This window comes from Mustela nigripes, chromosome 2 (assembly GCF_022355385.1).
Source record: "Mustela nigripes isolate SB6536 chromosome 2, MUSNIG.SB6536, whole genome shotgun sequence".
In the NCBI taxonomy this organism is placed as follows: domain Eukaryota; kingdom Metazoa; phylum Chordata; class Mammalia; order Carnivora; family Mustelidae; genus Mustela; species Mustela nigripes.
This window is the reverse complement of record NC_081558.1, coordinates 153,726,065-153,739,371: the sequence shown is the minus strand read 5'-3', so window position 1 is coordinate 153,739,371 and position 13,307 is coordinate 153,726,065. Positions and strand designations below refer to the sequence as shown.

Sequence of the window (13,307 nt, the reverse complement as noted above, 5' to 3'; positions counted from 1 at the left end):
TTTTTAAATTAATTAATTTTAAAGTAATCTCTAGACCCAACATGACTCTGAGATCAAGAGTTGCATGCTCTACCAACTGAGCCAGCCAGATGCCCAAAAACATTGGGGGAGAATAAAAGGGAATGAACAGAAGTCGCATCGTCACACCATTTGTTGAGTTGATTCAATTCAATAAGCATTTATTTAGGGCAAAGTATGTGTGGCAAGCACAGGGGATATACAGATGAGCATGACAACTGTCACTTTCAAGGAACTATTGGTCTATCGAGGGAGACGGACCCAGAAATAATTGCAATCCAATTAATGTATTTGGGGGTCAAAGGAAGTCCTGATCAGGGAGAAAAAATTCAGAAAAAAACATCACAGGGAAGGTGACATTTAAGCCAGTCTAAAAAGATGATGAGGTGTTCCCCAACTAGGAGGAGGGCATTCCAGGAAAGGAGAACAGAATGTGAAGTCAAGTCCAGAAGTAAAACAAAATACACGACATATTCTGGTAATAGAGGACAGCCTACTGTCAGTGAATCAGGAGGAACAGCAGGACACGAGGTAGGAAAGGCAGATCGGGGCCATATTATGAAGTCAGCTGGCTAACCTGCCTCTCCAAGGGATTCTGTGAACTACGGCTGGTCTGTGAGCTATTACCGGTCCATGATGAGATGAGGGCAGAAACTGAGAGAATTGACATTTTTATAGCAATTTGACAAAGGGACTTACGGCCTTTTAATGCAATGAAGACTGGGCTTGTAGAGTATATGTGTTTTTTAAACTATATTTTCCCCAACTTCTGAGTAGTGATTATTAATTGGAAAAAAGTAAACCACATAGAGTTTGAAAAACACTGAGCTTGAGATTAATCCTTTCCTAATATCTATTAAAATAGAACAGAGGCATGATCTGAGCTTTGGACACATACTGCCAAGTTGACCTTAGGCAGACACTACTGTTTGTCTGCCCTATAACCATTCCCCATTTTTTCTTAGTTTATGGAATTGTGATTTTGCTTGGACAATATGTTAAGGAAGGTGAGAGTTTCCCTCAGTTGCCAGAGCCTAAAATAAGACTGGTCAAAGCCAAGCACAATATCCTATTCCCCTCGGTGGCAACTGCCTTACGAGTGGGCATGTGACTAACGGGATATAAGAGGAAGTGTAAGTGGGGCTTCTGGGAAAAAAACTTCCTGACAGACAGTGCGAGGCCTGCTATTATCTTGGCTTGACCAGTGTAGTGCAGTGATGTAATGCTTGAAGCTACCATGAGATGTGACATACCTAAGGAGGAGGAGGATAAAGAACTGAAAAATAGAGTAAGTCACACTTCTCCAAAGTTTTACTGAGCCACTGTCTTGGATCTGGAACTCTCAACCTTCAGACTTCACGACAGGACGTCAACTACATTTCTTGCTTAAGCACCGTAATTAGGCATTCTGGTACTTGCAGGTGAATGCTTCTGGACTCAGATCTCCCTTGGGATCTCCAGAAGGCCTACTCTTCAGGAAACAGTTCTCTGAACATCTGCTAATTGTTTTATTCTATGAAAACTTAACATCAGCCAATTTATTGTGCTTTACTAATATGTTTCTTTCAAAAGTTTGAGTAAACTATGAGAGAAGATGCTCCTTTAAAACTCAATTTGGCCATTTAGGATGACTTAGTTGTTAAGTGAACAAGGTGGAAAATTGATTGCCTACTCAGTCTATTTATCCCTTCCTCCTTGTTACAGAATTCCAGTTTTGTGCTGATAACTATAATTACAAATGGATCCAAGGGTTGGGGGGAGGGGTCCTATTTAAGCCAATCTGCATAAGGCGCTCTGTTCAGCAACTATTACTGGTCAGCAACTATACAGCAAATATAGCCTAATTTGTCTCAATCAGACTTTTAAAAAAAGGGATTTCATGTCTTGGGAATGCTTTCTCTCTTCTGCTGGACTTGAACAAGGAAGTACATGGTATCATCAGTCCCAGAAGAAAGAGCTCTGAGATGAAAACAACTTGGATTCTTGGATAATATCATTGAACCTATGACATCATTGCATCTAGAGGTTCCCCTAACTCTGGATTTCCAGACATATGAGTTTCTCTTGGCGAGGATTTTCTATTACTTGCTTTCAAAATCACCATAATCGACAGAGATGGAACTACCAGCTAGCAGTTTTTGGTAGCTAAAGGAAACCCTGGGTAGTCACACATGCACTCGTTTTAGGAAAGTATCTTGGAATATTCATCATAAAACTGAGTATTCAACTTTGTATGTTCACAGTTTATACACATATAGGTACTAGATTATAAGCTGAGAAGCTTAGAGTAAGACCATATCTTACATCTTTGTTCACTACTTAGCACATAATTAGGCATATATTATGTCCCGAGTAGATGTTGAGTCAAATAGCCTCTCATCTCCTTGAGTGCAAGATGTATGTCTGATCTACACATGAATATTCAACACCTAGGACAGTTACTTGCATATAACAGGCCTTTACTAGATACGAACTGTATGAATAACTATGAATATGTGATGTTTATATTAGGTATCTGGTACAGGAAAGAACATTCAGCTTGAACTCTACTGACCAAAACTCACATTCCAGGTCACCAGCTATTTGACCACAGTGATTTCCTTTTTTTTTTTTTTTTAAAGATTTTATTTATTTATTTGATAGAGAGACAGTGAGAGAGAGCGTGAACGAGGAGAAGGTCAGAGGGAGAAGCAGACTCCCCATGGAGCTGGGAGCCTGATGCGGGACTCGATCCCGGGACTCCAGGATCATGACTTGAGCTGAAGGCAGTCATCCAACCAACTGAGCCACCCAAGCGCCCTGACCGCAGTGATTTCCTTAAAGTGAATACCTCTCACCTGTAAAATGGGGATTATGGTTCTTCTAGCAGCCTCACATCAGACCAATGAAACATACAGTTATCCTAAAGTAGGCCTTACTTAGGGTCCTGGTCTTGTATTTTTTTTAAAGATTTTATTTATTTAAGAGAGAGAAAAAGAGGGTGTGAGCAGGGGGAAGGGGCAGAGTAAGGGGGAGAAGCAAACTCCTCACCGAGTAGGGAGACCAATGCGGCACTTGCTTCCAGGACCCTGCGATCATGACCTGGGCCAAAGGCAGATACTTAACCAACTGAGCCACCCAGGCATCCTCATGGTCCTATTCTTATCCACCTTTCAGTCAAATGTTTTAAGATTAGACAAAAAGAAATGATTAGAAAGAATGGTGTGACTGTGTCTGTATTGTTTGGGAATTACTGTGTATATCAAGGGCTTAGCAAAGATGTATGTCAGAATGTGGTGGTCACCTATTAGGAAGCGAACTTTTTCATTTTTCAGATTACTGTGGTAACATTTCTTACTATTACTAGTATTAAAATGTTATGCATAATTTTTGGGAAGGCTTAAGCACTAGGGAAGGATGGGCAGAGGGTCTTATGAGATATATTTTTAATTATGGCAGATGTTAAGGGCACTTTAGTTCCTTTACATATGTGAACATATCAAACTGGCAAAGCCTGAAAAAACTAACCTTGCTAAGAGCTTAGGGAAATAGACACCCCCAGATACAAAGGTGCAATGGGTAACCCCCCTCTAGAGATCAGTCTGGCAATACTCATCCAAAGCCTTGAAAACATGCATAGCCTCTGGCCCATCCTTAGCTAAGTGATTAGTAAGGGATCTGTAAAGAAATTCCTATGGAAACTTCCAGTGCAGTTTTATTATGAAGTGCCCCCCCCCAAAATAATAAAGTATATACATGCAGAAAGGGATGAATGGCAAAGTCACCAAAAAGTTGTCCTATTGTACACTGGTAGGATTTCAGGTGATTTCTTCCTTATATGTTTCCATAAAACCAGCCATCAAAAAAATCAGAAATAATTTAGAGGTCAGGTATATGTCCTGTTTAAGACCGATACTCAATTCCACAAATGGTATCTGACATAGAGCAAGCATTCTACAAAGCACTTTGTTGAATGAATGATGGTACAAGCAATAGGGAACTGGTTAAATTATAGTAAGCTCAGAATGGAGTTATACATATGAGGATTATAATCACAGCTGGTAAAATACATCAAGGGAGAAAAGTAATATGATTTCATTAAAAATATATAGCATAGAAAAATGACCTCATTTATTATTTTTAAAACATGTATAAATACATAAGAAAAGTTTGAAACAGCACACAGCAAAAATTAACACTTGGTGGTAAGTTTATAAATTTCTTCCCCCCTTTTGTGTAGTTCATGGCATATTCAAGTAGAATCTGGATGACTATCTGCCAAGGACTGGGTGTTTTGGTGGGAAGTTGATTTTTATCTGTCTCAGGAGTCCAAAATTCTATTCTTCACCTAGAAGAATACTCTGAAAGCTATAAAATACCTCCTGAATTTATTATATCCAAACAAATATTCAGGGGAAATATGAGTATAAAATCAAAGAATTAGAGAATGTTAATCAACATTAAATGCTAGATACTATGCCAAATCCATAGTATATAAACCATTTTAAGTAGTAGTCACAACCCTGTACAGTTAAGTATTACTTCTATCCTTGCTTTTTTTCTTTCAGATGAGAAAAACCCACTGAAAGAGGTTGTGTCTGTTGAACCTAAGTCTGTCATATTTCAAAGCCACGCTGTTAATTAACTAGAAGGAATCCTAAGGAAAAACTTAATTCAGCTCCTTTATTTTATAAAAGAGGCAATTTTCCCATCACAGAATGACGTATGGACACCACATATTCTCTTACGTTCTTCAGTATTTTTTGCTGAGATTTGAAACTCAATTTACTTCAGGCAGAATACAACCTTGTTTCATTAGCCATAAGCAGCTAACAGGACCGTGGGGTTCTATGTTCTACCCCAGGTATCACTCTTTAGCAGAGCACTAAGTTATTTCATTGGTGACTATCTGTCCTTGTCCAGCCTCTGGTCTGGGCCAGCTTCTAATCAATAAGAGACAATTATCTGGCCAGAGGCATTAAACTAAGGATCCTAGTTTATCTTAAAATGCAACTAGACATCTACAGATTAATTATGCCATACAGTTAAGATCTTCCAAGCCAAGGCACCTAAATGTAGTCCAAAATCTAAACAAATAACTTACCCCAAAGAGAGAACTAGTGAAGAGTAAGAATAATGATATAAAATATTAAGACTGAAAGCTTGTCCAGTTCTTGCCTTTAAGTAAGTTAAAAATAAAAACCAAAAACACTGAATGAGATGACATGGCTACCATACCCATTCTCAACTCGGCTATTTCCTTACTTCTATGCACTTCATTTTGGAGATTTCACTGAGTGAGATCAGTACCTGCTTTCTTTTTATCTAGAGTTCCCAGAAAGACACAACAGAAGAAATTAATATTTTAAGATTTTTTTTAATACTATGTCCTTAAAGATAAATAAATAAATGCCATGTAAGGATGTGAGGAACACAAAAAGAAACACACCTTAAGATTTCTGACCAGAGATATTTCCTTTTTTTTTTAATAAATTATAAATACTTTTTCCATTTATCAAAGATCCTCAAAGAATTCTCACAACTACTGAATCTTCTTCATTCTTCAGGAATTATTCATTCACAGAGTACACCTACAAAAAAAATTTTATATTAGAAAATTAGATTTCAAACATCATGCCAGACCACTGGAAATGAATCTCACTCAAGTACTATTAATTCTAAACTGTGGTTTAGAATAAAAACCTATAGTTTTAAACTCTAGTTTTGTCTAACTAAAAAATCAAAAACCAAAACTGTTCGATCCAGTAAATTTTTTAATCTTCAGAAGTCTTTGTTAAAAAACTACATATATTTATTTATTAAAAAATATCTTCCCCAAAAGGCTAGGGCAGTTCATTTTTACAGATATTCAAGAGAAGATATTTGCAAAGCCCTCCTTGCTGATTCAAGTATGTCTGGCAAAGATCCACAAAGTGGAAGGCAGAAGGTCAGCTCTGTATCCAAGATACTTCCTGTGTAAAGTTACTCATTTTGACCCCAGGGGAAAAAATGAAATCCATTTAGAAATCAAAAAAGGAAAGTAGTAGAGGATAGGGTTGCTGGTTTAAGTGAATCAGTACCAGGCTTCTCTCGAGACCGAGATCTACCCCCACCCCCAGTCCCTAACCCAGAAGACAGAGAACAATGCTTAAAATGGTAAGTCATTTGGGCTAGCCAACTCTTCAGGCCCAATGCAAGTGCTTCTTCATCTAGCTATTAATCCCTGCATGCGGTTTAAGAAAAGATAAACCTCACTAACAATACAAACATCTGAACTCTCTTTTCTAAAAGGCTCAAAGGAAGAATACACTTAAGGAAAGGATTGAGCAGGAACGTAAGCAGAAATGAAGCCACCCACACTGTAAGAGACAGCAATCCATACCACTGTTACTTTTTCTGCCGCTAACTATGTATCAGGAGGGGCTACTCCTGAAAGCCTCTGGGTATAAAACTCTTGGTTATATATGTGGAAGTAAAGTTCTTGACAGAAGAGACCCTGTCTTTCTCATGCCAGAATTTTCTAGTATTTAACAATAAAGATCTATCGAATGAATAAAAGTTTGAATAGCAAGAAATGACACGTTTTCTGGATTTTCTTGGGATCATATTTTCATAGATAATTAGGTGGGTGTATGTGAAATCAGCATACTTTAACCAACTATTAAGTTCTATTAAACAGTAAATAGAGTATCCTCACTGCTCAGTCCTTGTCCTTTCATTTTCTTTCAACAATTTTAGCCCCTAGACTAAGTTCTCAAGGTTCCTTCTGACTCCTAAAGTCAGAAAGATACTAGCTGCCATTTCCTCTTTACATTTTTAAGCAGGTTCTTGGTTTCTCTAGTTTCTCTTGCAGTTAAAAAAAAAAAATAGTCATAAGACAGAAGAAAGTGTCTAGAGTCACTACCATCATATTTCTCCCTAGGAGTTTTCAAGTCTCTTCCTTTGCTATTATTAAATTTTTAGGTAATTTATATTTAGCAGTATCTCTGCTACTTCTTCAGCTTAACCCAACGGTTCTTAAAGGGTATACATTAGTTAAAGGGTACACAGGAGTTTCTGAGTCAACAGGAAGAGATCAAGGCCTATAGCATGTGAATTTTGGAAAACAGTCCTCAGGTGATTACAAAGTACACCTCTGGCTGAATGTAGCCTACTTTTATATTAAGTCCCAATGTACTAAATTAAAGGTACAATAAGACCTATCTTATTTATGATCTAACATTAAAATCTACAAAAAATTTCTGAATTAAGTAACTTTTGCGATCATTACTGGGAAGATCTAGGTTTGCAAAAGTGTTTTTCCTTTACAGCTATCCTCAGAAAAATGTGATCTAACAGTCTAAGGCATATCCATTTAGTTAGGTTTATCTTATAACAATGTAAACAGTCGTATTGGATTTTACAGCCAATGACCTGGTTATTCATAAACACACCCCCCCCCACACACACACCCACCCCTACGCATTTTAACAATAGGTCTTTCCCTCTTTTAAGTTTTTAAAATTTTTATTTATTTGAGAAACAGAGTGAGAGAGAGAGAAAGAGAGACAGAGCATGCACACATGCACAGGCTGGAGGAGGGGCAGCGGGAGAGGGAGAGGCAGGCTCCCTGCTGAGCAGGGAGCCCAATGTGGGGCTTGATCCTAGACCCCGGGATCATGACCTGAGCTGAAGACAGCCATCAAACTGACTGAGCCACCCAAGCACCCAAACAATAAAGTTTCAGGATTGAAGATCAAGCCTATGTGTGTCCTAAAAATGAGTATGTTGGCAACAGATCTCATTAAATGCAAGGAATAAAGTGTAAAGCATCTGTGTTTTGGAGAACATAAAAGACCTAAACTCCAGTTTTAATTCCACCAGCTATCCATTTGTCACCTGAACAAGTTTTTTTGACTTCACTGTTCATCCATTTCCCAATGGGGGTTAGAGAGACAGGACACCTGGGACCAAAGGAGATCCAAACACCTGTTCCTTTTCCAAAAGCACTATCATGCTGTATAAATGAAAACATGACATCTGAATTCTAAGAAAGGCCCTATGTGGATTCAGATTGTTTCTCTCATAACCGGGATCCAAAAATATGTAATCAGGTCATATATTCAACAGACCTCAACTGAATGTCTGCTATCCACAATTCTGAAGACATAGACTATCCCATTCTGGTTTCTCTTAAGTAGTTGACAAATCCTATTCATACACCTGTCATTTAATCATCACAATGACTCTGTTATATAAACTAAGGTCCAGAAAGTGACAGACTTGCCCAAGACCACACAGTTAAACATCAGGTCTTGTAAGTCCAAAGTTTCTCCATTTTCTTCTACACACAAACGAAGTACATAAGAATCACTCTCACTCTCTGTCCCAATAATATAAAGAAAACTAGGATATCTTTGAGTCCTTGTGAATTTATGATAATTATCATATCAGTTGTAGCACCTCTGTGGTCCATGTGAAGTCCAAGAGAAGTTTCTGTTGCTCCTAAAATAAGCATTTTTTAAAAATCATCTTTTTTATCAAGACAGGCTTGGCACTAACCAGCAGTTTATACAACACCCTAGGAAGAGTGTTAGATTATGAACAAGGAAACCGTGTATAAATGTTAAGATTCTAGGTCTTTAAAAATAATCAAAAGGTATACTTAACTTTTAAAGAACACCTCCTGACACATATCCCCAACTTACTTATTTTACAAAATGATTCACCATGGGATTTAAAGAAATCTAAAAGCCATTTAAGTATGTCATGTACACACAGGATACCGTATACCATATATAAAATCCACCATACCATATATAAAATCACAAAATGTATTATGGTTCTCTTTTTATAAATTAAAAAAATGAAACCCAGGGAGGATTAGTGTCTTGATGAATGTTAAATGTAGCTGAAGTAAAATACATGCTAAACTAGACGTAAGGAGAACCAAAATTAAAGCCTCAAGACTTTCATCCTAGACTGTTCTTCACTACATAGTGATACTTATCAGCTTGGAACAGGTTCCTTGTCCATCCTTTTTTATAGCTCCATGAGGAAGACTAGCCATATGTGAAATTCTAAAGAGGCAGAAGCGAGGTGAAAGGGAAAGAAACCAGGCTTTCTATTACTGTTACATTGGTATGTGACTTTGGCTTTATCTCTCAGCTATTATTAAGTTAAAAGCGGTGGTGTGGTGTGGATATTGGGGGGTGGGAGGGGTAGGCAAAAAGCAAAGGAAGGAGAACTCACTTTGGGAGGCCTTAGTTCCTCATTTATTTATTTATTTATTTAACAAACCTCTATTGTGAACCTACTACGTGCCAGCCATGGTTACAGGTCCTAGGGATAGGACAGAGAGTAAAGCAAAAAATTAATTCTTACTCAGAGTTTAAATTCTACTTGAAGTAAAGAAAAGCAGATAATAAGTAAATATCTAATATGCAAGCAGTGATGTTAAGAATAGGGTAGCCACTAGCTGATATGGTTATTTAAATTAAAATTAAACTAAATATTCAGTTCTTCAGTTTTACTAGTCACATTTCAAGGGCTCAAGAGCCACATATGGCTCCACATATAGCATAGTGGAGAGTGAAGGTACAGAATATTTTCATTATCACAGGAAGTTCTATAGGACAGTGCTGGGATAGTGATGGGCAGGAATGCTATTTCAGATGGAGTGTTGAGGCAAAGATTGTCTAAGATGGAGGCTTTTTTTCTTTAAAGATTTTACTGATTTATAGAGAAAGAGAAAGAGAGAGAGAGAAAGCACAAGAAGGGGGAGGGGCAGAGAGAGAAGGAGAAGCAGATTCCCCACTAAGCAGGGAGATCAATACAGGGCTCAATCCCAGGACTCCAGGATCATGACCTGAGCTGAAGGCAGACACTTAACGGACTGAGCCACCCAGGTGCCTCATAAGGAGACTTTTGAACACAGACCTGACTGGAAGGAATTAAGGTGCTATCTGAAGAAAGAGCTTCCAAACAAAAGATCATTTATTTATGGTATTGTTGTTAATTTAAGGTCCCTTTTAGCATTACAATTTGGATTCAGAGTTCTTAAAAAAAAAAAAAAAATGGTCTGGGGCACCTGGGTGTCTCAGTCTGTTAAGCTTCTGCCTTTGGCTCAGGTCATATCCCAGGGTCCTGGGTTTGAGCCCTGCATCAGGCTCTCTGCTCAGAGGGGAAACTGCTTCAACCTCTCCCTCTGCCTACCTGTATGCTCTCTCTTTCTCTTCCTTTCTGTGTGACAAATGAATGAATGAATAAATAAATAAATAAATATCCCAAAAGGAAAAAAAAAAGGTCTGAGGTTGTAGTATTATTGGAAGCCTGGTACAAAAAAGTAGTCATAGTTCCTTTTTCTTTTGCAGAAAGCACTGCTTCTATGTACTACTTATTCCCTACTTAAAAGCCCGTACTAAAGACCCACAACATCAGAAATAAATAAAGAATATTTTCCTTTTACTTCCTTTAAGTCAGACAACTTCCTACACTATTATTCCTTCTGACTCTAAAAATTTTTTTTTCTTTTTAATTTGACAGAGAGAGAGAGATCACAAGTAGGTAGAGAAGCAGGCAGAGAGAGAAGGGGAAGCAAGCCCTCCGCTGAGCAGAGAGCCCAATATGGGGCTCGATTCCAGGATTCTGAGATCATGAACCGAGTCAAAGGCAGAGGCTTAACCCACTGAGCCACCAGGCGCCCCTCCTTCTGACTCTAAAGGCTTTTATCAAACTCTTTTGTGAAAGATCTACTGAATACCTCTCAATTTATTAACATCATTTACTCCCTATATTAGAAACTGAAAATTATTTTTAAGTGATACTTAAGCATCTTAGATTAGCCAGGTGAACTGCCTTTTGAACAGAATGTTGCCCAAATTACTGCTAAATCTATAAAGCACAAATCTGAAGCAGTAAGTCTATGTATTATCTTCCCAATCAGAAAGAATCTTGCTCACCATCTCATATCTTAAATCCCAGGGCTCTCATGCATTCCTTGTGGGCCTCGATTAGGTGTCCACAGTGCTCTTCTCCTTTCTCAATGATGCTATAAAACAAATTGTACTTGTTATCTAACAAAGCAGGCATTAAACACGTTAGTAGTAAGTAAGCATGCATGATAGTGATGGGGAGTGAGGCAGAACATGGGTCTGATGGAATGTAGCTGGGGTTAAAAAAATTTAAAAAGCTACTACCCCAAATGGCTTTGTTTTTATTGGCTCTTGTGATACTTCCATGCCCATAAAGATGTTTCACAGATAACTAGTTTTTAGGGAGAATCTAATTAGAAGAAATAATTATGCTTAATATTGCCTCTCGTTCATATCCAAGGAACAACACAGTTCTCTAATGAAATAAACCATCTGAGTACAATATCTACTTTAAACAAAGGACAGAGAGAAGAACTTACTTTTTTGCCTAGTACAGAGGAATTAAATTTTTTATTCTGCCCTACATTCAAATAGACCTAAATAAAACTTCTTATCACAATACACCCCAAAACATTCAAACAGCAAGATCTGGCAGCCAACAGCATCCTGATGAGCCTCCCTCATGATGATCAAAGAACTTTTTATTTGTAAAATTCACAAAGTAAAACCTAGGACCACACAGCTTTATTTCTAGGGCCTGAAAATGTAATTTTAGCAAAGATCAAGCTAAGCCAAGTGCAATTATAAAAAAAAAAAATACTAACTACAGGTATATGGGCATAGTGGTCTGAAGCAATTAACACAAAAACAATTTGAAGGTTAAGTTCTCCTTTAGAGATCCAAATCCTATACATCCTTCAAACAGCTCAAGGGCTGCCTGCAAATGAATAAATGCTTGGGGTAGAGCTCCCTATGAAGGTAATAGCTAGCAAGGCACTTGTGTGGCTTGAATCATTAACCCTTACAGTAATCCTAGATAGAGGTGGATATTTTTATTAAGCCCATTTCGCACAATTTGCTCTAAGTCACATAGTGGTGGACCAGGATTCAAACCTTGACTCTGGATCCCAGGCTCTTAATCATGACAGCATACTATCTTTAGATTCAATAAGCACTTACCAGATTGTAGTCTTTCAATTCACCTTTCACAGTATTATTTGCGAAGTACTGAGTATTAATAAAAAGCACTAAGCTCCTACAATTATTAACCCCACTATGCCACTTTTTATTATTTTTATAGGAGGACAAAAAGGGGTTGGAGGGAGAGGTGTACATTCCCATTTTCTGAGCATCCGCCAAATGAGACTTGCTCCACAACACAGGCTGTATAAAATTAGTACAAACAAAACCTTTTGTGCGTTGATAGTACTTTAGATGTACTATTCTGAACACTGTCATCAACGTCATAGTCTGATCTTTAATTCATTTACCCAAAGAGCGGGGAGAGGTAGGGGGAACTCTTCAGTACTTTAAGAAATGTACCGTGTCCTACTGTGCCAAAACTTTACCAGAACACTTTGACTCTTTGATCTTGCCAAAATTTTCTATCACGGCCCATGCCACGTGGTAACAGCAATCTTAGTATACGTCTCCATTAATTTTAAGCTCCTTTAAATCAAGTAGCATCTACAGTTCTATGTCTTTAGTAGACCTAAGGTAGTGCTTGACACAACACAACTCAAAAACCCCTTGCAGTAAAGGATCACTAAGTGAAGCGAGCCTGGTTCAGTGTGACCTCTCTCTTAACCTTTCATCCATATTTCCGGTCTGGGCTATGGGCTCAATGGAGACAGCTGATCCATACCCTACAGGGCCCTCTTAACTCTCAAGAGCGCAGAACAGCGAAACTCCAAGCCCAGGGCCAGGCAGGGCACGAAGGCACCGGAAGGCGGCGCGCGGGGCCTGCCCGCCGCCCCCTCCCCGCTGGCGCACTGACCAAGCATCGCGGGCCTTCTTGGTCTCCGGGCAGGCGCAGCAGGGCTTCAGCGGCTTTTTCTCCTGTGAGTCAGACGGGGCAGGGCTTGCGGCCGCCAGACCTGGCATCTTTGAAGCCTAAAGCAGCAGTCAGCACCGCCAACTACACTCTCCCAGGCTTGGCTAACGCCGATTCGCCTGCAGTCACTTCCGGCAGTTGGTCTTTAAGGGACAGGAAGTCCCGCCTCTCTCAGACAGGGAGGGAAACTGGCGCCTACGCTGGAGAGGCTAAATGAAGGTATTAAAGCGAGGCGCCTCTTCCGCGCAGGCGTAGAGAGGCGGAGTGAAAGCGCAGGGTTTGTCAATCAATGTGGGAAGACTCGAACAGGAAGAGCGGAGTAAATTAACTCCTACTTCACAACCTCTCCGCCCAACAGTGGAAAATCGAAACCGAGGAAGGTGAAATGACTTGTCCACGCTCAA

The 13,307-nt window shown here is 39.0% G+C and overlaps 1 protein-coding gene across 1 annotated transcript; it reads right to left on the bottom strand.

Annotated features, from left to right (window-relative positions):
- Positions 1 to 5,354: 5,354 nt before the first annotated feature.
- On the bottom strand, positions 5,355 to 13,047 carry LOC132010178 (cytochrome c oxidase copper chaperone). The gene is made up of 3 exons (XM_059388109.1): positions 12,847 to 13,047; positions 10,938 to 11,026; positions 5,355 to 5,588 (listed from the first exon to the last, which is right to left on the bottom strand). Exons 1-2 carry the CDS (start codon positions 12,951 to 12,953, stop codon positions 10,942 to 10,944), a joined length of 192 nt encoding a protein of 63 aa, XP_059244092.1. The 5' UTR covers positions 12,954 to 13,047; the 3' UTR covers positions 5,355 to 5,588; positions 10,938 to 10,941.
- Between the last annotated feature and the right edge of the window lie 260 nt (positions 13,048 to 13,307).